Source organism: Danio rerio, chromosome 7, assembly GCF_052040795.2.
Source record: "Danio rerio strain M-AB ecotype USA chromosome 7, GRCz13ab, whole genome shotgun sequence".
Lineage (NCBI taxonomy): Eukaryota > Metazoa > Chordata > Actinopteri > Cypriniformes > Danionidae > Danio > Danio rerio.
The window spans coordinates 64,588,799-64,613,274 of record NC_141027.1 but is presented as its reverse complement, the minus strand read 5'-3'; the positions used below and the strand labels follow the sequence as shown (position 1 = coordinate 64,613,274).

The following is a 24,476-nucleotide window of genomic DNA, read 5'->3' as shown; positions in this document are numbered from 1 at the left end:
TTTGTGTGGGTTTCCTCCAGGTGTTCCATTTTCCCCCACAATCCAAATAAACTAAATTGGCCGTAGAGTTTTTTAGGCACATGCTACTCGGTAAATGTGTTTCCATCGTAGTTTATGCACATTTTTTCTTACTGAATAGTAAAAAGTTTTTATTACTATCAATTACACACTGGCCACTTTATTAGGTACATTTACTATTACTGGGTTGGACCCCCTTTTGTCTACAGAACTGCCTTAATCCTTCGTGGCATAGATTCAACAAGGTACTGGAAATATTCCTCTGAGATTTTAGTCCATATTGACATGATAGCATCATGCAGTTGCTGCACATCCATGATGTCAATCTCCCGTTCCACCACATCCCAAAGGTGCTCTATTGGATTGAGATCTGGTGACTGTGGAGGTCATTAGAGTACAGTGTACTCAATGTCATGTTCTAGAAATCAGTCTCAAATGAATGGCACTTTATGACATGGCGTGTTATCCTGCTGGAAGTGAAAAGTTTATCCTACTCAGTCGTGTGCATGTTTTTATGCACCTTTTCAAAATATACTGTATGTCCATCTTGGCTTTTACATAAGCACTTTTTATGCACTATTCCAAAATGCATATGAAATAGGTGTATATCTACCAACATACACTGAATGTAACAACCTTTTACAGCGGTAGGAGTGTGTGAGACCATAGAGGACTATGATGCTGATGGGCCTGATGAACTGAGCTTCCAGACTGGTGAACGCATCATCATCCAGGGCCTGCTGGTGGCCTGTTTTGAATGGTTTATGGGGCAATCAGAGAAAACTGGGGATACTGGACTTGTCAAAACAAGACTAGTCAAAGCCACCGGTTCTTTTTGTGAGTAAGTGCTTGTGTCCTTTAGCATTAATACATCCAGCGGTTTGTGTTCTGTCTTCACTTCTTTACTTTATTTTTATCTCGCTCTACATTACAGATCATCTGACATGTTCTTGAAGAATGAGGACAGACAAATTGTTACTTTGGATCATGAGCAAATTAAAGAGGAGACTCTTTCTTTATTGAAGAAAACATGCCAGTGTGATGTTGGCACAAACTACAAACTTGGTAAGAGTTTTGAATCATAAGATGTTAGCGTTTACAAACTAAATTTGACCTGTTTTTACAACAGGATCTGCTCTATGTAAAGCCTTTATCCAAAAAAATATACATAATATTATATATATATATATACAGTCTCTAAGAGACCACAGAAACAGAACAGCAGACACAAAGCAACTGTGACAGCACAAAACACATCAAATACAGTCTTGAAAATGCAAATCCTGGTCGTAAGCTTTTCTTTTGTGTGGTGTAAACAGAACCTAAACCACCTTTACTGCTCCGCCTTAGGAAAACTGAACTGAAGATTAGAAAACGAATTTGTCACTAACACTAGAGACATATTCAATAAAAAGCTAGAATACAAGCAGTTGTAACTGCAAAGTAAGCTTTAAGCATAATGGCTATATTAAAAAGCTGAAAAATCTGTACAGCCGCTTGTCCAGGGAAGAACTCTTGGTGCTCTGAGGCCAGTAATCACACTGCTGGAAACACTGGGGTTCTCCCTAATACATAGAAGTATGTGTTAATGCTTCTGTAGTTTGATTGTAGGATTCAACCAATCTGTTTAAATTAATATCAATTGCCAATTACATTCGAAACTAGCCTAAAAAGCCTAAAAGCTAAAAACAGGAATGTACAGATCTGTTCTTGGAGGGCCACTGTCCTGCTGAACCTTTAACATTCGTTAAACCCACATGAACCAGCCAATCAATGTCTGAAATCTACCCAATACCTTAAAAAGGGCACTATTTGAATGCACAGCCATCTGTAGTTCCTAAATTAGGAAACCAGAAAAGCTCTGTTTAATTTTAATAGTATCTTTGCTATATTGTATTCATTTGTTTTATTGCTTGTAGAGTTTCATTTTTACATGACAATGTCCTATTTTTTTTTTTTTGTTTGTTTTTTTACTGAAGATACACCAAAATTTACTGAAGCAGTGACCCTAAAACCAAACCGCGAGAAATCTGTACTGTTGCACCCCTAGTGCAACTACTGTAAGTTATATCATTGTGGTTCGTAAGTGCCACCTGCTAGCAGTGAATGTGCATCTCACTCAGCTTAACTACAGATTCCTTCAGATGTTTTTGTAGTCCAGTGTTTCCTGAAAAACTACAGCAAAGTCAAATCTTCCTGTTTTTGATTCAAATTTAGAAAGAATACAGTCTAATTTAGATTAAAAACTGCTTATGTTACTTGTATGCCACATCTTGGATCATGATTAAAATCCAGCAGTTCCCTCTAATAAATAATTAAACAGTTAAATAGAAAGAGCACGGGCCAAGTTTCATTACCTCTGGAGCTGCCAGCTTGCCAAGTTTGATAAATGAAACAGCAAGGAAAAAATCAATGTAAAGGCAGCAGTCCTTCTGTGCACTAACTGGCCTAATGTCCTCACTTTACTAGTGGTGTGTAGGGTTTATAAATGAAAGTATAGGGGACAACTCAAACAGACTCACTAGATATCTCTGCACAGAAGTATTGGAGCTAGATGGAACTAAAGCCTGCAGCACATTGGCCCATCAAAAACAGGACTGGACATCCCTGCTCTACACTGACCTGTCCTTAGGAAGCGATTTGGACACATCCCAGACAAAAGGGGGCGCTGCTGTTGCACGCTTGTCCATTTCTGTAAGATGATCAGATGTTAAAGCTTGCATTTACATCATACAAACTAATCTTTCAGTGCATTTATAAATGGCATAGATTTAGTGCAGAACTGTAAGCAACATCGCAAGTTTAAGAAATCTTTTTGTATAGTTTCTATTTAGCACATCAGTGTCTTGTAGCTTCCAGTTGTTTACTGGGATCTTTATACATTCAAGACTTTATAAGTACAAAGATTGTGTATTCCTATTCCTTAAAATGGACAGAAAGTGAAAGGTGCATTATGACCACTGTCAAAATAAATAAGCCAATCACCAGCTGTCATGTCATCACTGTATGCGGTCTATAGAAGCAGTAATTATACTGACAAATATAAGACTGCACACATGCATTGATGTGACATGCCTGTTTTTAAATTGGCATTTTGGTATAAGAAACAACAACATTTAAGAACATTTACAGGACAGTTAATGAAAGTTTGTTGCAAGTCTGAAATCTGTTATTTTAAAATGTGAGAGTGGACTTAAGCAGATACAGCTTGGTCTTGTATATGCAAAATAGCTACCCGTTAGCATTGAAAATGTGACCACAAATGATTTCCTTGAGGGAATTTACCTTCATCCCAGTCTTCATCACACACAGGGGCGGTCCAGGTGCTCACTGGGATTTGAAACTTGCTATCAGTCTTGTCCTTAGCCACTTTGAACATTGCAAAAGAGGTTGATATCAGTTTTAAGTACAAGTCAGGTTGCACACAGAGTCTAGTTGATTTTGCTTGGTGTGTGTCTGCAGTAGTACTATTATGCATGGTTAAACAGGGCTTACCATACGTTTCAGTAACAGAGCATCGATCTACACATGTTGAGATGTGATGGGACAGCTCATTTTTCTTCATCAGGTGGCGTGCATTGAATGGACATGTCCATAATTCACCAACCAATTCAGGGTGATTCTACAAAAGAGATTAAGATCACATTATGCAAGGCATAGGGCTCTTTTTCAACTGTCTAGGCGCAAAGTCTAAAATGCATGGTGCAAAAGCATTAAGGGCATGTCCAAATCCCCTTTTGCCATTTACGGATGAAAAAATAATACTTTGCACCATGGCGCATGGTCTAACAGGGTTGTGCTTGTTCTCTGAATGAGTTATGGGTGTGTTTAGGGTATAACGTGCACTAAACCTATCAGAGTCTCATCTCTCATTCCCTTTAGGAGTCAGTTGTATCGAGTTATATCCAAACACACATCCTGCCAAAACCCAACAGGTGGAAAAATCTACACTTGTGTTTATTAAAACAAATATAAATATGCATATAATAAATAATACTAATAATAAAAAAATAATAATAACCACAACAACAACATTATACAAATGCAAATTGTCATGAATAAACTGAAAAAGCCCCCTGACATGAAGGTAGTGATTTTTATATATTTATGTATAAAACAATTTTGTAACATTTTAATCCTTTAATTGTCTTCATCTTAGAGCTTGACGATATGGCAAAAATTTATATCACAATATATTTCTTAACTTTGGTCGATACGATATAATTCCGATACCGATAATGACAATACTAAAAAAAAAGACATGAAAAAACTGCCAAGAATGCACACAATAGATGTCTCTACCTAAAAATGTCTGGAAACTGAATTTGCAAAGTCTACAATACCTCTAGGCTCTTATAACTTTTCTTGAAATAAAAAAGGACAAAAAATATTTATTTATATATATATATATATATATATATATATATATATATATATATATATATATATATATATATATATATATATATATAAATAAATGTACATTATATTTATATAATATAATGTATTTAGCCTTTACTAACACACACACGCACGCACGCATATATATATATATATATATATATATATATATATATATATATATATATATATATATATATATATATATAGACGTAGTTCATGGGGGTTAACTTGACCAGCATGATGGACAGACACTTGTCAGTTTATTTTTTTTTATATACTAAATATTTGAAATAATAATAACAAATAATAACAAAATCTACTTCGAAAAAAAAAAAAAAAACAGAAAAACAATAATAATTAAAACAAATCAAAAAGAGTATAGGCTACATTAAAATTTGCAAAATAAAAGAGTTTGAGTATATTCATAGTTTTGATTGCTTTTTATCTTGAAAAAAACATGCGAATTAAGCAGCGTTTCCATCCAGCGAGTCAGAAGGCAATCCTGACATGCAGTGAACATGCGGTGGCGTTTGAAGGTGTCAGACGCTCTTGATTTTGGTCATTAATAATATAATAACACTAATACTTAAACGGTAAGGTCTTTTAGAATGACCAAAACAAAATATCAGATGTTTTACAGTGTGCTCTGCCTGCTGGTTTGTCCATTTACACATATTTCCATCATCACATGATCTCTTATCACAAAATCACATGACCTTTTTTAATGCGCATACTGAAATTTGTGCGGTAAAAGTGTTTCCATCGTAGTTTATGCAAATCTTTTCTTATTGGATAAAAATTTTTTATCCTACTCAGTTATGCGCATTAGTTATATGCAAAATGCGCATAAAAATAGGCGGATGGAAACATGGCTACTGTATCTGTTGGCCGTATCAGTTTGTGTCTGAATCAGACAGACAATGAAATGCACACAGCTGAACATCATGCCTGCTCTCTAAAGTAACATCGGACAAGTGTCTTTCACATATATTCGGGTTATAAGCATGTGTAAGTAAAATGAAGCGTTCATATATCTTTTGTGAGTTTGTTATTTGAGATGTAGAATGCAGAAAAGTTTCCACATAGAGAGGCAATGCAGCGCTGTTGAAGATTGTGGCTGTTTACAGCGGTTTGAAGGATAAATAAGGATTTGTAGCTAAATTGTTAGCAGTGCCAAACAGCATTTCCCTTTGCTTTTATCCTCACAACATACAGTTAATGCTAGAAACCGTGCATGTAACAGATCAAATTTAACAAATAAAAACACTAACAGGTTGTGGCTCACAGTACACAGCTTTTGCTATTATAGTTGGAGCTGCTCCTTCTCTGAAGCCTGGTTTATACCCGATGCGTCTGCTTGTTCGCTTGAGTGCGTGCGGCGAATCTGACATCATTGCGGAGTTTGCCAAGGTTTGCTTTGGGTGCGCGCAGCATGATTTCGGCTGGCGGTGTGTAGGGCACTTTTTGAGACTCGAGCGAATAGTGTGCGCGGCGCCTCAACTGATTTGAGTTAAATATGAACCACTTTGAAGAGATTTTAACTGAAACAGTACAACTGTACACACATCTTAAAACCCATAATCAGAGAGATAATCATGATCAATAATTCTTGGCTAGAAATTGCAACAGTCATGGGAAAGGAGAAAGTTTTTGTTAAAAGGTTTGGAAAAACCGGAGTGATAAATTTATTAAAACCAAGAGAGGCCATGGCAAAAGTGGAGACCCGAGAACACAATTACAGAAATCTGTTTTTCCACTAGTCATAGGTTTTTACACGAATGCATTTTGTTTAATTTGTTATTTAAAACCATTTAATAGTTACAAAACTATAATGAAGTCACAAAATTATTTTTTTGATAACTGTAAAGGAATTGATATACTGATGGTCTGTTTCTTTGGGTTTTATTGTTGATAATGGCCAGGAATGTTGGACCATCATTGCCTTTTTAGCATAAGTATAGGACAGAAACTAGCCAGACAGTAAGGTGTGAATTGTGGAGTGGGCTAAATCTAAAAAACCATCTGTATTTTTTAGTAGGCGTTTTTTGCTTTTATTTTTGCGATAATAAAACATTTATTTGTAGAGAAACTCATGTTTTGCTGTCAATAATATTTTAATAAATTGTAATAGGTATAAATGTCCAAGATATGAACAAAAGAAAGGAGGAAAGTTTATGTTAGAAAAATTGGAAAAACCAGAGGTATAAGTTTGTTTATGCCAAAAGTGAAGACCCGGTTACACAATTACAGAATATTTGTTCCACCAGTCATATCTTTTACACTGATTTATATGGTTGTGGATCGGGCTAAATCTAAAAAAAATAAAAATAAAATAAAAAATAAAAAACACTGTTTGTACTTTTTTTTAGTAATTGTACTTTTTTTGCTTTTATTCTTGCCATAATAAAAATATATTTGTAGTGCAACTCATGTTCTCTTGTGATTAATATTGTAATAAACTTTAAATGGTAAAACTGTCCGAGATATGAACAAAAGCAAGTGATGCATCAAAGTTTGATAAAAAAAAATCTTGAATGGTTATAAAAATGCTTAAAATGATTAAAATAATGTATAAAAACAATACAAAATATTCAGTTTAAAAATATTGAACGACATTATGATATGACGTAGTTTTGGAGAGTTCCTACTTCTCCGTTTATCCGTCTGATTTTACGGTGGGTTTCTTTTGACCGCCCCCTGTAGTTTTAAAGAATATCCCAACGGCAAATGCGGCAAGTATAAAAGCCTCGCGGTGCGCGATGAGTGTAATTCCAGCTTGAGGAGTTTTAAGCTGAATCCAGCACTGAACTGGGAAGATTCTGGAAGCTGTCTTTTGTCAAATGCTAGATCCTTATATATTTTGTATAATTCCATGGAACATCATTAAATTATATTGTAAGCACTTCTCTCTTTGTGTTGTGCCGTGGGGTGTATGTGCATGGTGAATGCATGTAACCTGAAGCGTTTGTGATCTCACTAGCCAGGATGTATTTTTTTTAAGCCCCCAAATTTCATTCACTGTAGGCTTTGCTAAGCTAACCCTGTGGAAGCCAATGTCTCCCTGTGCATTAAAGTTTGAGTGTATTACATTCAGAGATGGTGTTTATGTTCACACAGCTACATTACACATCAACTAAAGTTTAAAAAATGATAAAGCAGTGGACCACCCCTTTAAATAAAAGTAGAAGCAGGGACTTTTATTTGCATTTGTTAATTAGCTAAATAGAACAAAATTTGGTGGCGCTTCACTGGAAAATGTAGTTATGTCATAATTATTAAGCAAATAAAAAATACATCAACACTTTTTTTGTTGTTGTCGCTGATTTAAAATGAGATGAAACACCACAATTCTTGAGTTTTTTGAGGGGACAACTTAATTGTTTTGTGTTCAATCCATTTCATTTTTTAAAAACAATTTGGGTAACTAAATTGACTTGTGTTGGGACAACATGAAGGAATTGTGTGGAACTTAGCATATACAGTGCATTGAAACGTTAACAAGATCAACAATTGATTTTAACAGTAACTGCATTAAATCAGCATGATTTAACAATTTTCACCTACTGAATGAGGGAGCATCAGTGTTTGCATTGCAAAGCAAGAGCAGTCTTACTTCATAAAAGTTAAATACAGGTTTGATGTTGCTTACGATATTTCAGTGTGTGGAAATTATACCCATTACCAAACTAAATTTATTGTAATTCATTCATTCATTCATTTTCTTTTTGGCTCAGTCCCTTATTAATCTGGAGCTGCCACAGCAGAATGAACCACCAACTTATCCAGCATATCTTTTACGCAGCGGATGCCCTTCCAGCTGCAACCCATCACTGGGAAACACCTATACACACTCATTCACAAACATACACTATGGACAATTTAGCCTACCCAATTCACCTATAGTGCATGTTTTAGACTTGTGAGGGAACCCGGAGGAAACCCATGCCAACACGCAGAGAACATGCAAACTTCACACAGAATTGCCAACTGACCCAGCCGTGGCTCAAACCAGCGACCTTCTTGCTGTGAGGCGATCATGCTACCCACTGCGCCATTGTTTATTAAAAATAAATAATATTTTTAATATAATTAAACTCTCATTCATTGTCATACAAGTAGACAGGGGCGTAGCAAACGGAGGCACATGTTCTGCTCACTTTTAGAGACAAACCATTTAGAAACAGGTTAGGCATTCGCAGGGTTACACTAAACCAAATAAAAGTAAAATAAAAGAAGAGATTTTATTAGATGGTGTTAATACCAAAGATAAAAAATGTAAAACATTTCTTAGAAGTTTGATTCCTTATAGTGATACAGTTCGGATAATTTTACTGATTCAACAGTCATTTTACACTTTTTTTTTTTGAGTCATTTCATTCATTTGGTTCAATTTGCCAAAATATTATTAAAATGTTACGAATTACTTCCAAACCCATCTACAACTAACCCAAAAGGTTGATCACATGACAAATAAGTCATAAATAGAATACTGTAAGAAGAAGAAAATAATAATTCAGTGTTTACCTGCTCTTTTGTCTATGAAGGTATTTTTGTCTCTTTGCTCAGCTCACCTCTTCATGTCTTTAAATATCAGTGATTCGTTCACGTTACACTAACAGGCACATATCATCTTAACCAATGTACACAGCCTGAGCCGATAGGAGCCATGATAATTAGTTCACCTTTCAATTAAATTCTTTTTCCGACTCTGAACGCATATGATTGGCCTGAGATGAACGAATAACTCAGACCCGATAGAGGACTCGAGAGATGAACAGTTCAATTCTTTTTCCGGCTTTAGACACATATGATTGGCCTGTGATGAACGAATGAATCAGACCCGATAGAGGACTCGAGAAATGAACGGATCAATTCTTTTTCCGGCTCTAAATGCATATGATTGGCTTCTGCCTTTCCGCGATGAACAACTTAAAAGACTTGAAATGAACGATACCACCTGCACAAATGTGCGCACGCGCGGATGAACGAATCACTCCCTGAGAGGACTCATAGTTCCTGAGTCATATTGAAGATTCGTTCAAAAGAAAACAAATCGTTCATGAACGACCCATCACTAATTTACTATCCTGCAACTTTTAAACAGAAGTACTTTGCGTAGACATACAAACATGCGTGTCTTTTCAAGCAGCTCTGAGCTGCAGAAGTGACTAGAATGATACGAAATGATGGCTCTAAAAGTGCAAGAGAAGGATTGTTTTTTTCATTTCTTCCTTTAAAATAACCGGTGATCGATCATCATTTAAATTAACAATCCATTAAAGATTAATCGTTAAAGTTCCAATGAACCGGACGCTGTGATAGTTTTTTCTTGTATCGTGATGCAGAGAAATGGGATTTTAAATGAGAAAACAGTGGGTGTGGCTTGTTTTTTCTACTAGGGGCTGAATGGATTTAGTAAACAGGGCCGAAGTGGGACTCCTTTTCAGCCCTGGAGTTTCAAGCCTTAGACCGACCCACCTCAGTTCATGACTGACTATATTAAAATAATGTCATTTCCAATTCAGTTTCTAATGACACTACCACGTCTTCAAGGAAACAGCTGCTTTAGAATGAATGTTTTTTTTATAAATATGAGAAGATTAAAGGGTAGCTAAATCTCTAACACTATTCTTTAAAACATCACAATGTTCTTCCTGCAATATCTGAATATATATTCATAAAAAATGTACACCTATATAAAGTAACCCAAACAGTTTTATATGAGTTGCTTTAATATGCTTACAGTTGAGGGAATATTATTGTAAATAAAGATATACAATTATATACAGTTGAAGTCTGAATTATTAGACAGCCCCCCCCCCACCCCCCTCAAGCCACAAATTATTAGCCCCTCTATTTATTTTTTTCATCAATTTCTATTTAACGGGGAGAATATTTTTTTCAACAACTCCTCTCTAATAATGGATTTATTTTATCTTTGCCATGATGAAAGTAAATAATATTTTACTAGATATTTTTCAGAAGCCTTCTATAAAGCTTAAAATGACATTTAAAGGCTTAATTAGGTTAATTATTTTAATTAGGCAGGTTAGGGTAATTAGGCAAGTTATTGTATAATGATGGTTTGTTCTGTAGACTATTGAAAAAATATAGCTTAAAGGGGCTAATAATTTTGACCAAAATGGTGTTTAAAAAATTAAAAACTGCTTTTATTCTAGCTGAAATAAAACAAATAAGACTTTCTCCAGGAGAAAAAAATATTATCAGACATACTGTAAAGATGTCCTTGCTCTGTTAAACATCATTTGGAAAATATTTAAAAAAGAAAATTCAAAGGGGGGCTAATAATTCTGACTTTAACTGTACATGAATATAATCATGAATGTACAACAATCATGTCCAGTTAAACTAAATTAATTTTATTTCTATAAAAAAGCCCTGTAACAAATCTGTACTAGCCTGTGTATTGCACACTTATCTTTTTAATATTATTGCATTATAACACAAATACAATTAGGCAAAATTTGATCAACGACTTTCATCTACATTTACAGAACAGAGCACAAACTATACCGGGTCTTCTATTAATTAATTAATTTTTCAATAAACTAGACAGTCTTCTTCCAAATTTTGATTCGAGCTACTTTAAAGATTTACAGTATAACCAAAATTCATTTTGGAAAACCATAAACAGTGGTGTTGTTAAGGCACTTGCATTTATGAATATAACATTTTTCAAAATTATTAAAAATTAAAATATTGTTTTATACAAATTAAATATAAACATCTTCCCCTAATAAACCAAATAAAATATAATTTTTAGAAAACTTGAGGACAACTTGAGAGAAACATTTAGCCACTTGAATGAATCAGACCAGAAGGTTCTGCTATATAAACAGTCAAAAAATGAATGTGCAGTCATTTCAATGTTAACCTTACAGAATGAACAATTATTGTGATCAAAATTAAATCTGTCTAAGAAACTCTGAAGATGGCTTAATATCATTGAATATTTTAAAGTGCACTTCCTTAGATGTGTGAGGTATGGGAAATGAAAAGAAACATAGTTCTTAATTTAATAAATAGAGCTCTAGGAAAAAAGACATTATTTCTACCAGCTTGTATTGGGAATTTATCTTGGGTTAATATTGATCTTTTTATTTTATTAGGTATTTCGCTCTGAATAAAATCTTGTCCATTCATCAACAAATAAGGCAGATGAAGTGTGTCATTTACTGTATATTGGTGACCACAATCCTAACCATCATTACAAATGTCTTCGGAACAGGTTTCAATACCCTGTTGTATTGCTTATGATCACATCAGTTAAATTTTTCACAAAAAAGTCTGTGACTCAGAACCTCACCCTGTTTGTCCAAGATGATGGACAACAGACCAAATACCTCTCTTCCACCAATAGCCTATCACCTATATTGCACACTTATCTTTGCTCCGCGTTCCCGCGGCTGTGTATGCATGTCTATAGATATATACATTAGATGTCCCCTACCCTGTTGTTGTCTATTGGAAGGAATGCGTCAATTGAGCTGCCATTTTAGTACAGGGTAGCACTCCTTTGAAATGAATGCCGGACCAAGCTGCAGTGGAAGGACTGTGGCCATCCAGAGCCAGATATATACACATATATCTATAATCAGGAGTTTTCCCATAGGTCAGTATGCAGTTTTTATTATTTTTTATTTTTATTTTTTTTTATTTAAAACGAAAATTATAATTTAACATCACTTTTCTATATTGGTGGATAAATGATTGCACAGGCATTCCTGACAAAAAGCTTGTGTCTGTGTATTAAAATGTACTCTTCATCCTCCCTGTTAGATTTGATCTAATCCGTGTCTTGAAACACACCCCCTCTACTGCTTTTATTTCTCATACTGACGAAGGGAGCAATTCGTTTGGGAATGAATCTCTGTTATGAACGACTCCTTCACTAGCCGGCAATAATATGTTTCTAGCACCGCAGCATCTTGTTGTCATATTTCCTTTTCATTGTTTGCTGATTTAATCAACAAAACTAGCATAAGCCGAGTATTTAGTTTGGGTTGGTGCTGCATTGCCTTATGGTGAATGCAGTAAGTGACTCTATTATCATCAATAACGTTTTTTGTTTAGCACAAAAGTTCATAACATATAAAAACGTAAAAAAACTAAACCTTACCTATGAAATGTTCTGCCTTTGTGATTTGTTTTCTTTGTTTGCACGTTACTTCACACGTAAACAGCGCTAAAGTCCACCATCTTCACGTATAACACTCTGTCTTGACTAGTGCGGTGGAATGACATTTGTCCTGGGAGCACTGTGCAAATGTGGCGGCGGTATTGACGCATGCTCAGGGTCCCTTTGCGATATCTAGTGTATATATCTATGATGCATGTCTAGGGCATCCAGACAGAAAAAAAAGGTCGCCTCATACATAGTCCAGATATAATAATACTTATAATGAAAAAAAAAAAATAATAAATTTTTATATATATATATATATATATATATATATATATATATATATATATATATATATATATATAACAATAATGATAATAATAATAATAACAATAATTAACACACAAATAAAAAGAAAACAAAATTGGTTGTGATCTCGACATAACAAAAAGTTAACGAGATAATTAAGTTGTGGTCATGACAAAACTACTTTTTGTTATATCGAGATCATGAGAAAACAACTCACATACTGTACTGAGCTGTGAGCTGCACACGCACCTTCCTGCATTTGATGAGGTGGTAGGGGAACCGGCAGGCTCGGATCAGATGATGTGGATCATATGGGCACAGCAGCAGTTTATCAGGGTTGCAGAAATCTGTGAAACACGTGACAATTATTTCAGCTGCAAAACCAATGTCGCCAGTATAACGGTAATGTTACTATCGGCGCCTCAAAGGCCGCGCCTGTTTGTGATTTTACCTTGAGCTTCTTCCCATCGTGGAGCTTTAACTGCCATCTCAGGTTTTCTTTTTGCCTTCGACATCTCAGCCGCACTTCCCAGCTGTTTTAAATGCTAAAAGCGCACAGTCATTATTAGCAAAACACCTGCAAGTCGCGAGGCTCATCAAAACTTACCAGTAATGAGATATAATGCTAAATAGCTACAAGTTTGTGTTTTATTGTGTTAGTAGTTGATATTTACATGTATATTACACAGACAGCCCCACGACAGTAACTTACAAAGACAGGACGTTTTGTTGAGCCGCTTCAATCAAAGGTAAAAGCACCTAATGAGATTTACATTACTCATCCACTTGAGGCACTAAAGCGCACCGCACAGTAACATGACAGGAAGCAACTTTTTGCTTAATTTTTTTTAAATTAAAAACAGGGTAACATAAATAACAACAAAAATAAGCTTTTTTGTTTGACTGAAACAAGTTAAAGTAACATCATGTTTATTTATTTATTTATTTATTTATTTATTAACTAAGCTTTAACAATAACAGATGCATTACTACTTTTTAGAATTACACAAAAGACTGAGATAACACTCATATTACATACATTCACAATCTTTCCATCCTTTATTCATTTATTTATTTTCTTTTTGGCTTAGTCCTTTTATTAATCTGGGGTCGCCACAGCGAAATGAACCGCCAACTTATCCAGCAAAGATTTTATGCAGCGGATGCCCTTCCAGCCGTAGCCCATCACAGGAAACAACCAAACACTCATTTACACACATACACTACAGACATTTGAGCACCCAGGGGAAACCCATGCGAATGCGGGGAGAACATGCAGACTCCACACAGAAATGCCAACTGACCCAGCTGAAGCTTGAACCAGCGACCTTCTTGCTGTGAAGCGATACTGCGCCAACGAGTCGCTTAATATTTCCATCCTCATTAATAATAATAATACTACATATATGAATAAATAAAATGACAAAATAAATAGAATAAAAAATAACAAAATAAATGATAAAGAAAAAATCGTAGCAAGGGAGCTTAAGTTAACATTAATCTTAACAGGTCCTGGAAAACAACACTGTCTACACAATCTCTCAATAGTTAGTTTGAGCATTATCAGTGAAGTTAACATATTCTTTTTTTTAAGATCAATTATTTTGGGATTTATCATTGAATATTTTATTTGTTTCTTTACTAGGTCAAGTATTTGCAAGGATATATTCTTGATTATTTTATCATATTTTTGGAGAACAGCTTAAAAAATCATCATAACTCATTATATTCAAGTAATGTCAATGTGTTTGTGGTATTAATGTGTTTTGTGGTAGTAATTCCTGCTGTTTCTTTAAAAAAGAAGAAATTGATATATTTATTTATTCATTTAATCATATTCTGTTGACTAAATGTTTATACAAGATGTAGCCATCTGTTTTTTTTAAAGATTTTTCTTGAAGATTTTAAACTGTATGTCTTCTGACAAGAAAGTTGTAAAGCTGTGAATCTGTTTAAAAGATACATTACTGTCTTGGTCCCTGTAATTGATATAATGTAATTTTGTTACATTTGTTTATATAACCTTCTTTTTACATCCCACAGATGTGGCAAAAGAAATTTCAGGTTCAGTTCAAAGTAAGCTGTCTGTCTGTTCGTCCATCCGTCCGTTTGTCTGTTGGTCTGTCTGTCCTTTTTCTATCTTTCTGTGCATCTATTCTTGCAATCTGTCTTTTTGCTCACAATTAACTCAGTCATTCATTCAACTAGAGCAAATAAGATAAAGAAAATTGGGCATTTTTTTAAATATGTATGTGCAATAATTCATTTATTAATAGATGATTTTTATGTCCAAATCATGTGAGCGCTGTAGGAATTACAACAGTTGCAGATGTGCCTCCCACTTGTTAAGGGTCCGAAAGTAATTGGGCAAAATAATAATCATAAATCCAACTTTCACTTTTTAATACTTGGTTGCTAATCATTTGCAGTCAACTAAAGCCTGAAATCTGAAACGCATACACATTACCAGATGCCAGGTTTCATTCCTGTTGGTGCCCTACCAGGCTTCTATAGCAGTCTTCAGTTTCTGCTTGTTCTTGGGACATTTTCCCTTCAGTTTTGTCTTCAGCAAGTGAAATGCATGCTCAATCGGATTCAGGTCAGGTGATTGACTTGGTCAGTGCATAACATGCCATTTCTTTCCCTTCAAAAACTCTTTGGTTGCTTTCGCAGTATGCTTTGGGTCATTTTCCATTTGCGCTATGAAGTGCTGTCTGATGAGTTCTGAAGTATTTGCTTAATACGAGCAGAAAATATTGCATGGAACACTTTAGAATTCAACCTGCTGCTTTTGTCAGCAGTTGACAGTTATACATGCCGATGCCATGACACTACTACCACCATGCCTTTCCTTCTTTATACTCTTCTCTTCCCATCACTCGGGTATAAGTTGATCTTGATCTCATCTGTCTATAGGATATTGTTCGAGCACTGTGAAAGCTTTTTTAGAACTCTAAAAAAGTGTTGGTGTTGTCTTCTCTTGATTGTTGACTCTAATACACATACACACATACACTCACCTCCTGGGCCCGGTTTTTCAAAAGTAATCCACTAGGATTTTGGATAAGGGATTGGATCAAATCTTGAAAATGGGTTTTTCAAAAGAAAAAACGGATTACATAATCGGATTAGATCACGTAATCCAGTCTTGGTTTTGATCCGGATCAAACCTTTAGTTTGGGTTTTTCAAACCTTTTTTGTAGGATCTGGATCACTTTGATCCAAAAAACCTGGATTAAACTGATCCCATCATAAGGGTGGATTTAGCGTGGATTTCATGCCTAAAATGTAATGAAAACTTAAAAAAATTTATTAAACAACACTATTTTTGGATCATGCAGTATCTTACGAGATATACTATTTATTCATAAGGTTTTAATTTTATTTGTTCATCTGTTAGGCTATAGTGATTATTGGCTTTAACTTATTTAGCCTTTCTGTATAGGCCTCCAGCAAAGTAGAAAGAGTTTGGCCTCATAAAATAATCCCCCAAACAGCTGTGAAAATTGACCAAAAACAATCAATTTTATTTTTCTCTCTAATTGATATATATATATATATATATATATATATATATATATATATATATATATATATATATATATATTCATCACAATAGAAAATATTTTTCTTATTAGGATATTTATTAATGATGATAGCAATGATTACAGAATAAACAAAAAATGCAAGAAATGGCAATGACTGATTTTTTAAATCTCTTTCAACAATTGCAAAAAGAGACTGAAAGGGCAGAAGCACAGCTTCGCCTGGCAGAGGAACAACTGACTCTGACCAAACTGCAGCAAACCAAGGCCAGACTTGAGATCCCCCTCATAAAGGATACGCTCAGACAAGCTGCTCTCTCCACATCAGATGAGGAAGTCTGAGATTATTGTGGAGTTTATGACATTAAGTCTTTTTTTTATTTACATCTATATTTGAAACTTATTATAAATATCCTCAATGTACAGTGTTTGTGTTGTAGGTCTCAGATGAGCGGACTGCTGGAAGAGGATGGGGTGGGCTTTTTCTTGTTTTTCTTATTTATTATTATTATTACTTTAATATTTTTAAAATTTTCTTAGTTTTCATAAAAAAAAAAAAAAGTTATATTGACCCCACGCTGGCTATTCTACTTGTCGCTCTTTACATATCTATAGTTCTACATTGTGATTTCCTATCCTGTTTGAGCACTGGTAATCCAGATTTAGTGATCCTGAAAAGTTCCTATCCGGATCAGATTGATCCAATCCAATGTTGCTTTGAAAAACTGGCTCAAAAAGTAAGCTGGATTACCTGATCACAGATCGCAAAAACAGAATTACTAAATCTGGATCAATTTGATCCGGATTAAACCTTTTGAAAAACCGGGCCCTGAAGAGTGTTCTTGATCTGGCCATCTGTTGTAAAGGGAAATAATTATTCAGTCGTGTTCCACAGTTGTTTCCGTGGTCTTCCGGGTCTCTTGGTGTTGCTGCGCTCACTGGTGGACTCTTTCTTTTTAAGAATGTTCCACACATATGTTTTGGCCACGCCTGATGTTTTTGCTATCTCTCTGACGAGTTTCTTTAGTTTCTTCAGCTTAATGATAGCTTGCTTGACTAAAAGTGACAGCACTTTGGATCTCATCTTAAGAGTTGACAGTAACAGATTCCAAATGCAAATAGCATGCTTGGAATGAACTCTGGACCTTTTATCTAGATATCTAGAAGCCATATAAGTTTGGACCCTTAACAAGTGGTAAGCACAATGTTGTTACTCCTGATTTGGATTTAAATACCCTCAAATTAAGACTGACAGTCTGCAGTTAAAGCACATCTTGTTCATTTCATTTCAAATCGATTGTGTTGGTGTATAGAGCCTATATATATATATATATATATATATATATATATATATATATATATATATATATATATATATATATATATATATATATATATATATATATATATATATATATATATATATAGTGTGTAACCCAACTCCAAAACTATTTACTTGAAATGGACACAGACATGGTCACGTTCCTATACAACTTGTCCAAGACTTATGCTTTTAATGTAAACCTTTACTCCCTCTTTGTATACAAAGAGGTGTTTTGCAACAAGTCTCTTGCTCATGTATTAATATTATGGTTTTAATACTCCTGCAATCAATGTTTAACTCTACCACAGCTAAACAAGATCATAGATGTTTGATATCCCTGCAAAGGTAATTTGATGTATGAATGATCATTTACATTTTAGGTTAATTCATTCATTCATTCGTTTATTTTCTTGTCAGCTTAGTCCCTTTATTAATCTGGGGTCGCCACAGCGGAATCACTGCCAACTTATTCAGCAAGTTTTTATGCAGTGGATGCCCTTCCAGCCGCAACCCATCTCTGGGAAACATCCACACACATTCACACACACACACACACACACACACACACACACACACACACACACACACACACACACACACTCATACACTACGGACAATTTAGCCTATCCAATTCACCTGTACCGCATGTCTTTGGACTGTGGGGAAACTGGAGCACCCGGAGAAAACCCACGCGAATGCAGGGAGAACATGCAAACTCCACACAGAAACGCCAACTGAGCCGAGGCTCGAACCAGCGACCCAGTGACCTTCTTGCTGTGAGGCGACATCACTACCTACTGCGCCACAGCTTTGCCATGTTAATTCATGTTAAAATTTTAAGAAACTTTAAACATTTCCGCAGTAGCACTCACCCAGAATGCATATGCAAATCACCACAATTTGGAACAAAGTACTATAAAATATGTTCTTATTGGTCAACTCGGCTCCTGAGGGTGGTACAAAGCCTTCCTTAGGGTTAAACAAATTATTTTTGTTTAGCTTGTTTGATCTTACAAAATCTCTGTTTTTTTCCATCATTACACTCTCCCAAACTCTTTTTTTTTCTTCCTTTACTCTTCTCTACACTTGTCTGGATGTGTGTTTTTGTTAGATGTTAGTTTCTATTAGATTAGTCAATAAAGTTTAGCTTTCTATAAAGAAAGGTGCCTGTGCATATTTATGAATCTATTGTCTTAATCTTCAGATGATTCATTTGTTCAGATGTCAATTCTTTTAAAGACCCGTTCAAATGAATCTTCAATTCACTTTGAGCTAATTCGCTACATACAGTATAATTAATATGTTTAAACAAATGTGTGATACGCTTATTTCTTTTCAGGCAAGAGTCATCAAACAGAAGTCAGCAATCTAAAACAGAAAGTCAGCCACGTATTGAGTGAGGCACAAGAGACTCAAAGAAATGAGGTTTCAGCGCTGATCATCAATCACCAGAAGGAGAAACAAACAAATGACACAGAAGTGTCCCAGGACACCCCTCGTTTTTCTGTCAGCTCAGATAAGGAAGGCAGCAGTCCAGATGAACATCACGCTCTCCTCACCTTCTTGAGCAGTCGTGAGCACCAGCCAGAGTTCACCCTCTTATACAGAGCTTACCCAGAATTCCTCATGACACATTTTGAGAGTCACTCTGATGAAGAGGATATAGTAACGTATTTAGGCATAGCTCGAGAACTGGCACGGAAGAAGCGTGTCTCATGGGCACAGAGCCGTATCTGTTTTCTTCTCGGACAGCTTTGTGCAGGGAGATCAAAGTTCTCTCAGGCTCGTGTTTATTATGAAGAAGCATTAAATGTACCTCGGGATAGTTTCTCAGACATGCTTCTGCTCTCTGCCCTTTATTCCAACCTGGCGCTCATTTACTTGACACAGAAGAACCACGAGAAGTTCTTCGCTTTGTCAGAACGCTTTTCTGCTTTGTTGATGGCCGTCCCTGATTGTTTGTTTGGCTGTGAGGATCCTGAGGTGTTGAAGTATGTGCTGAAAAAAGCCGTCCTTGCCAAAAATCAGCTCGCTGAGGCCCGAGCTTGTTTACTTCTGGCAAAGCTCCACCTGAAGATTAAAGATGCTGTGAGTGTTGTCCCGTTCATTGAAAGGCTTTTAATCCTTGCCGATGAGCTTCCTGAAGTATGTGATGAGGCCATGTGCCATGTTTCCCTGGTGTTAGCGAGACTCTACAGTGAGCAGGGTTTACCTCGCCTGGCTGAAAGCTGTGCACGCCGGGCATCACTTCAGGTCAGTGCGACTTCTTAATAGTGCTTTTAGGAACTATTATAGGTGCATTAAAAGAGGAAGACTAAATTACAGAACCAAACGTGTGTGCCTATAGGGACAAGGGGGTCACACTAAGGTCCAATGCCAATTCTATTTTTGTACCCCTTTCCCTTGGCCCTTGAAACAGAGTGTGAGGGGTAAGGGCTTCAAAATTTACCCCCTAAGAAATGGGACAGCACTACAGCACCTGCACACGTCATCATGTCATCACAATCTCTTACTTTACATGAGATCAGTCGATCACGACTGCTGTAGGTAATCCAGTTGCATTACATTTTTTGTTATTTATCTCAAGGAAATCACTGAAGGCAACGATATCATGTTATAATAACGATATATTGTGGCAATGACCTCATAATTATACTGTGCATTTACACCGTGGCCATATTCATCTGTGTAAACATGAAAACAACATTAACATTATACCAGACACTGTAAAAAGGTCATTTCCTGTCACTACATTTTACTGACAGGGTATTCGAGTGGCAGAATGTTGTGGGACTTCTACACAGGAGTTATGTTTATGGAATATAGTGAAATTTAGCGTTTTTTTATTTCAGCCTTTTTTTTCAAGCATGACGGTAAAACATGAACATGGTTATAAATATATTAAAACGGGCTTGTTTGTTGTAAATACCAGTAATAATGATAAAAAAAATACTATTTTGTTGTAAATAATTTTCTCCTGACTTCCGTGTGCAGCCATGCTGCCTTTGTAGATGGCTGAAGATTTTCTTACCCCCTTGGTTTCGAGTGTGGTCCTGAAAAATCTCAGTTTCAAGAGCTAGCTTGCCCTACACGTTCAAGCTAAAGAGAATTAGGACACCCCTACTCTTTCACTAGTGCGCCAAAATGAGGGGTAGGGGTAAGGGGGAGGGCTAAGGGGTAGAACTGGGATTGGGCATTTATGTTGATTTTACTAAAAGGAATTAAGTAGTAAAATTTGTTTCTTAAATGTTGCATATTTCTTGTACTTTAGTTGTTAAGTCCAAAACATCCACACATCCACAAATGTGGATGGTAACCAAAATTTAAAAAAAATACTGGAGTGAAAAAATTTAAGTGAAAGATTGATGTGTCTATTTTTAGTCTCATAAGGGACATTTTACAGCATCCATAATGTAGATTTTATTTAGTTTAACAACAAAACATCAATAAAAAGCGCTATACCGCCTAGCTTTTTTTTTACTGAGCTAAAGTTGGTTTTATATTCACATTGGGTCATTTTTGAACAATGACGACCTGTGACGCGCTCCTATATTGTTTACCGTGCTACTCTGAATATTCAATCTGCAGTGTTGGCCAGTAGCGTTGCTAGAAGTAGTGATGCTAACGCTACTAGCTTAACTACATTTCTCAGTAGCATGGCGGTAGTGTCGCTACTTTTTTTTTTTGGTCAAGTAGAGCAGTAGCAGTCCACACAAGCTACATTTACCAATCACGAATCAATAAGTGATGGCACCAACATTCACAGAGCTGTGAGGCCGGTGTCTAGCCAATGAAAATAAATCCATATGATGCGAGAATGACGATTTCTTCTTCTTCCTGTTTTATGGTGTTTGACAACAAAGGCCCCTTTAAACTATATTTTTTTCGATAGTCTACAGAACAAACCATCGTTTTACCATAACTTGCCTAATTACCCTAACCTGCCTAGTTAACCTAATAAACCTAGTTAATCCTTTAAATGTCACTTTAAGCTATATAGCTGTATAGCTTAAGTGTCTTGAAAAATATCCAGTAAATAATTAATATTATTTACTGTCATCATGGCAAAGATAAAAGAAATCAGTTATTAGAAATGAGTCATTAAAACTATTATGTTTATAAATGTGTGTGTGTGTATACACCTGGTTTTATTGGATTTTTTTGTTTTAGCTGTTATATCCTATAATTTGTTTCTGTTTAGTACAGCATATTATTGACACTAAATAACTGAACTATTCTGCCTCATATGTTTCTTTGACAGTTTCATTGATCATTAAGATATGATTAACTTGCATTTAAGTTGCTTCGATTTAAAAATCAAAATTGTAAAAATAGCTTAGATGTAGCTAATATACTTTTGCCATGTAGCTTTTAACTTATCTTGCTACATTTCCCAGGGGGTAGCTTTTTGTGTAGTTAATCTACATTTTAAGTAAGGTAGCTAGCTTAGCTCACTACATTTTTCAAGTAGCTTGCCTTACGCTGTCCTTTGAATTAGCATGTAGCCTAAGGATGGCTTCGTAATAAGTGTAATTCTTGCAACCTGTCAACCAACCACTAAGCATACAGTAGGGCAGTGGTTCTTAAACTTTTTTCACCAAGTACCACCTCAGAAAAAAATTGTGTCTCCAAGTACCACCATAATGGCTAGTATTGATATAAGGTAGTGTAGTTGGCCAATTTAAGCAGCTACAGCATTGAAAACGAGGAAGAGTCATATTCATATTTGTAGAATTTTTGATCAATTTTTAAATATATGTTGCATGTACTAATTGATCTATAGACTTGTGCCGGTCTGTGGCATTCCGAGGATTGGGGGCCACTGCTCTAGCGTGTATTTGCTCTGCAAGCACCACTCACCTCTTTCTCTCGTCCTGCGCCAATTGGATTGGTTTTTAGCAGCTGATGACGCGATGCACTATAGTAAACATTCTTCAGCGCTTTGATCGTAGGCTTAATAGAACAGCCAATGCTGATCACATCTGTGTTATCATACGCATCAAATGGTTAAAATTGTATTCATTTTTTCTTTCATTACTCAGTGATTCCTCCGTGTACCACTAGAAGTAAGCCCGTGTACCACAGTTTGAGAACCACTGCAGTAGGGGCTTTAGGGCTTTAAGCGTGTGAGGGAGAGGGAGAGATCAGTGATTCTTGCATGCATGAAAAATCGCACATTATGACAAGTTTTGCTAGCTATACAACTGATATGTGCTAAATATGATACAGTTTTTCATTGGTAATTGTAGTGTTATAAACTACTGTAAAGTTTTCTAACTGGTGACTGACATGATCTAGTGGGTTTGTCTAGTGTCATCTTTAATGTGCGCATTCATGATATCAGGAGGCGTGGCTTTGGACGACAGGGGAGGGGATGTATTTTCAAAGATTTTACGCTAACAGTTAGCATTTTTGGCAGATCACCTACTGCATCTTTAATATGCAGGATCCATGTGCCCTTGCAAAATAAAATCTAAATCAAAAATGTAATAATGCAAAATACAAAAAAGTTATTACATTTCAGCACTAATTAATCAATTATTTTTCAACAATGAAAATGGCATAAAACAATTAATACAAGATGTTTTAGTAAAAAAATTGTAAATTAATTTACTAACCAATTAATTGCAACTAGTTTGATTATTAAAAAAAATATTGTATAAGTTGAAATTATTTAGGCATCAACCCAATTTTATTTCACACAGTCACTATTTAACCTTAATAAATTACGTAGTAATATAAAATACAAAAGTCTTAATAAACTTTATCTGTAATATGCTTTTATCTGTTCTCCTCCATAGGTAGGAGCCACCGTGTCCCACTGTCTCTGTGGTGTTTCTTTATTACTTGAAAATGCTCCCGAGCTACATGGAGTGTCCATCCCAACACAAGTGGCTCCATTCCTGACCCGTGCTGCTGCTTTAGCCCCCCTGCACAATGATCCCACACTGGTTCACATCCACGCTCTGTGTTTGTCCTGGCTCTTCCACAGACACAACATGCCTGAAAGAGCTGTTCGCTACATGTGCGCCATCCTGGAACACTCTAGCATGTCCAGCATTGGCAAATCAGACGCCACCACTGCATTCATCTGGCTGGCATGGCTTTACATCTGTAACCAGCAGCCTGGCACAGCTCTAGAAGTGCTGGATGCTGTGCTGGCATCACTGCCCGAACACTGCACTACTCATCTGGAAGGTGTGGTTTACAACATGCGGGCTATTTCATACAGACATTCAGCAGATATCCGTCAGGCCGCTGAGAGCTATCAAGCCGCGATTGAGATTTGTGAGGAGTTTGAGGATAGACATAACTGGGCTGTGGCGCTGGCCAATTTTGGATTCATGTGCTTGCAAGTCAAAGCTAAAAGGCTGGCAGAGGAGAACCTGTGTCAGTCAATGGAGCTTTTCTCTGAGCTTGAGGACGAAGGGCATGAACTCAGCTTTATTCTGGTGCTTCTCCAGTTGGGGAGACACTTTATTTCTCAGGGAAACAGCGAGAGTGGAAAGATCTACTATGAATGGGCCCTGTTGATCGCCACTTATATCGATAACATTGAGAGTAAGTAATTATCATAATTGTGGTAGTAAGTATGTGGTTATCATGATTAATCAGTTAATAGAACTGCTTGATTAAAGGGGACCTATGATGCAAAAAAGACTTTTATTAGAGGTTAAACGCAGTTGTGTGGCAAGTGTGTGAATGTAGCTAGCATCTAATGGTAAACATTCAT

General features: G+C 35.9%; 2 protein-coding genes across 6 annotated transcripts in view; one reads left to right on the top strand and one right to left on the bottom strand.

The window, feature by feature from the left end:
- The window catches only part of sh3tc1 (SH3 domain and tetratricopeptide repeats 1), a 64,186-nt gene that overhangs the window by 11,983 nt on the left and 27,727 nt on the right, over positions 1–24,476 (top strand). Inside the window, exons 8-12 of one of the 4 annotated variants that reach the window (XM_087262024.1) lie at positions 664–855; positions 953–1,083; positions 14,918–14,950; positions 19,083–19,996; positions 23,545–24,304. In XM_087262024.1, the coding sequence (XP_087118150.1) occupies positions 776–855; positions 953–1,083; positions 14,918–14,950; positions 19,083–19,996; positions 23,545–24,304 (1,918 nt within the window). In that variant the 5' untranslated portion in view covers positions 664–775. Of the gene's footprint in view, positions 1–663; positions 860–952; positions 1,084–13,106; positions 13,484–13,563; positions 13,624–14,917; positions 14,951–19,082; positions 19,997–23,544; positions 24,305–24,476 lie in introns of those variants that run through there. The other 3 variants (XM_087262023.1, XM_087262027.2, XM_087262026.1) reach the window with 3 other exon arrangements.
- On the bottom strand, positions 1,015–13,640 carry LOC100535654 (gametocyte-specific factor 1). Of its 2 annotated transcripts, none has more exons than XM_087262045.1 (7): positions 13,587–13,640; positions 13,326–13,407; positions 13,124–13,221; positions 3,514–3,640; positions 3,304–3,387; positions 2,641–2,710; positions 1,015–1,583 (listed from the first exon to the last, which is right to left on the bottom strand). In XM_087262045.1, exons 2-7 carry the CDS (start codon positions 13,387–13,389, stop codon positions 1,487–1,489), a joined length of 540 nt encoding a protein of 179 aa, XP_087118171.1. In that variant the 5' UTR covers positions 13,390–13,407; positions 13,587–13,640; the 3' UTR covers positions 1,015–1,486. The 2 variants fall into 2 exon arrangements, with proteins under 2 accessions (XP_087118171.1, XP_087118170.1); XM_087262044.2 differs by having other exon boundaries at positions 13,326–13,419; positions 13,587–13,632.

Coding starts and splice junctions, on each gene's coding strand:
- LOC100535654 (XM_087262045.1), bottom strand. CDS start 13,389: ATGTCGAAGGCAAAAAGAAAACCTGAGATGGCAGTTAAAGCTCCACGA. Junction 3,641..13,123: donor ACCTCATCAAATGCAGGAAG/GTGCGTGTGCAG, acceptor TCTCTTTTGTAG/AATCACCCTGAATTGGTTGG. Junction 3,388..3,513: donor CTCTGTTACTGAAACGTATG/GTAAGCCCTGTT, acceptor CAATGTTCAAAG/TGGCTAAGGACAAGACTGAT.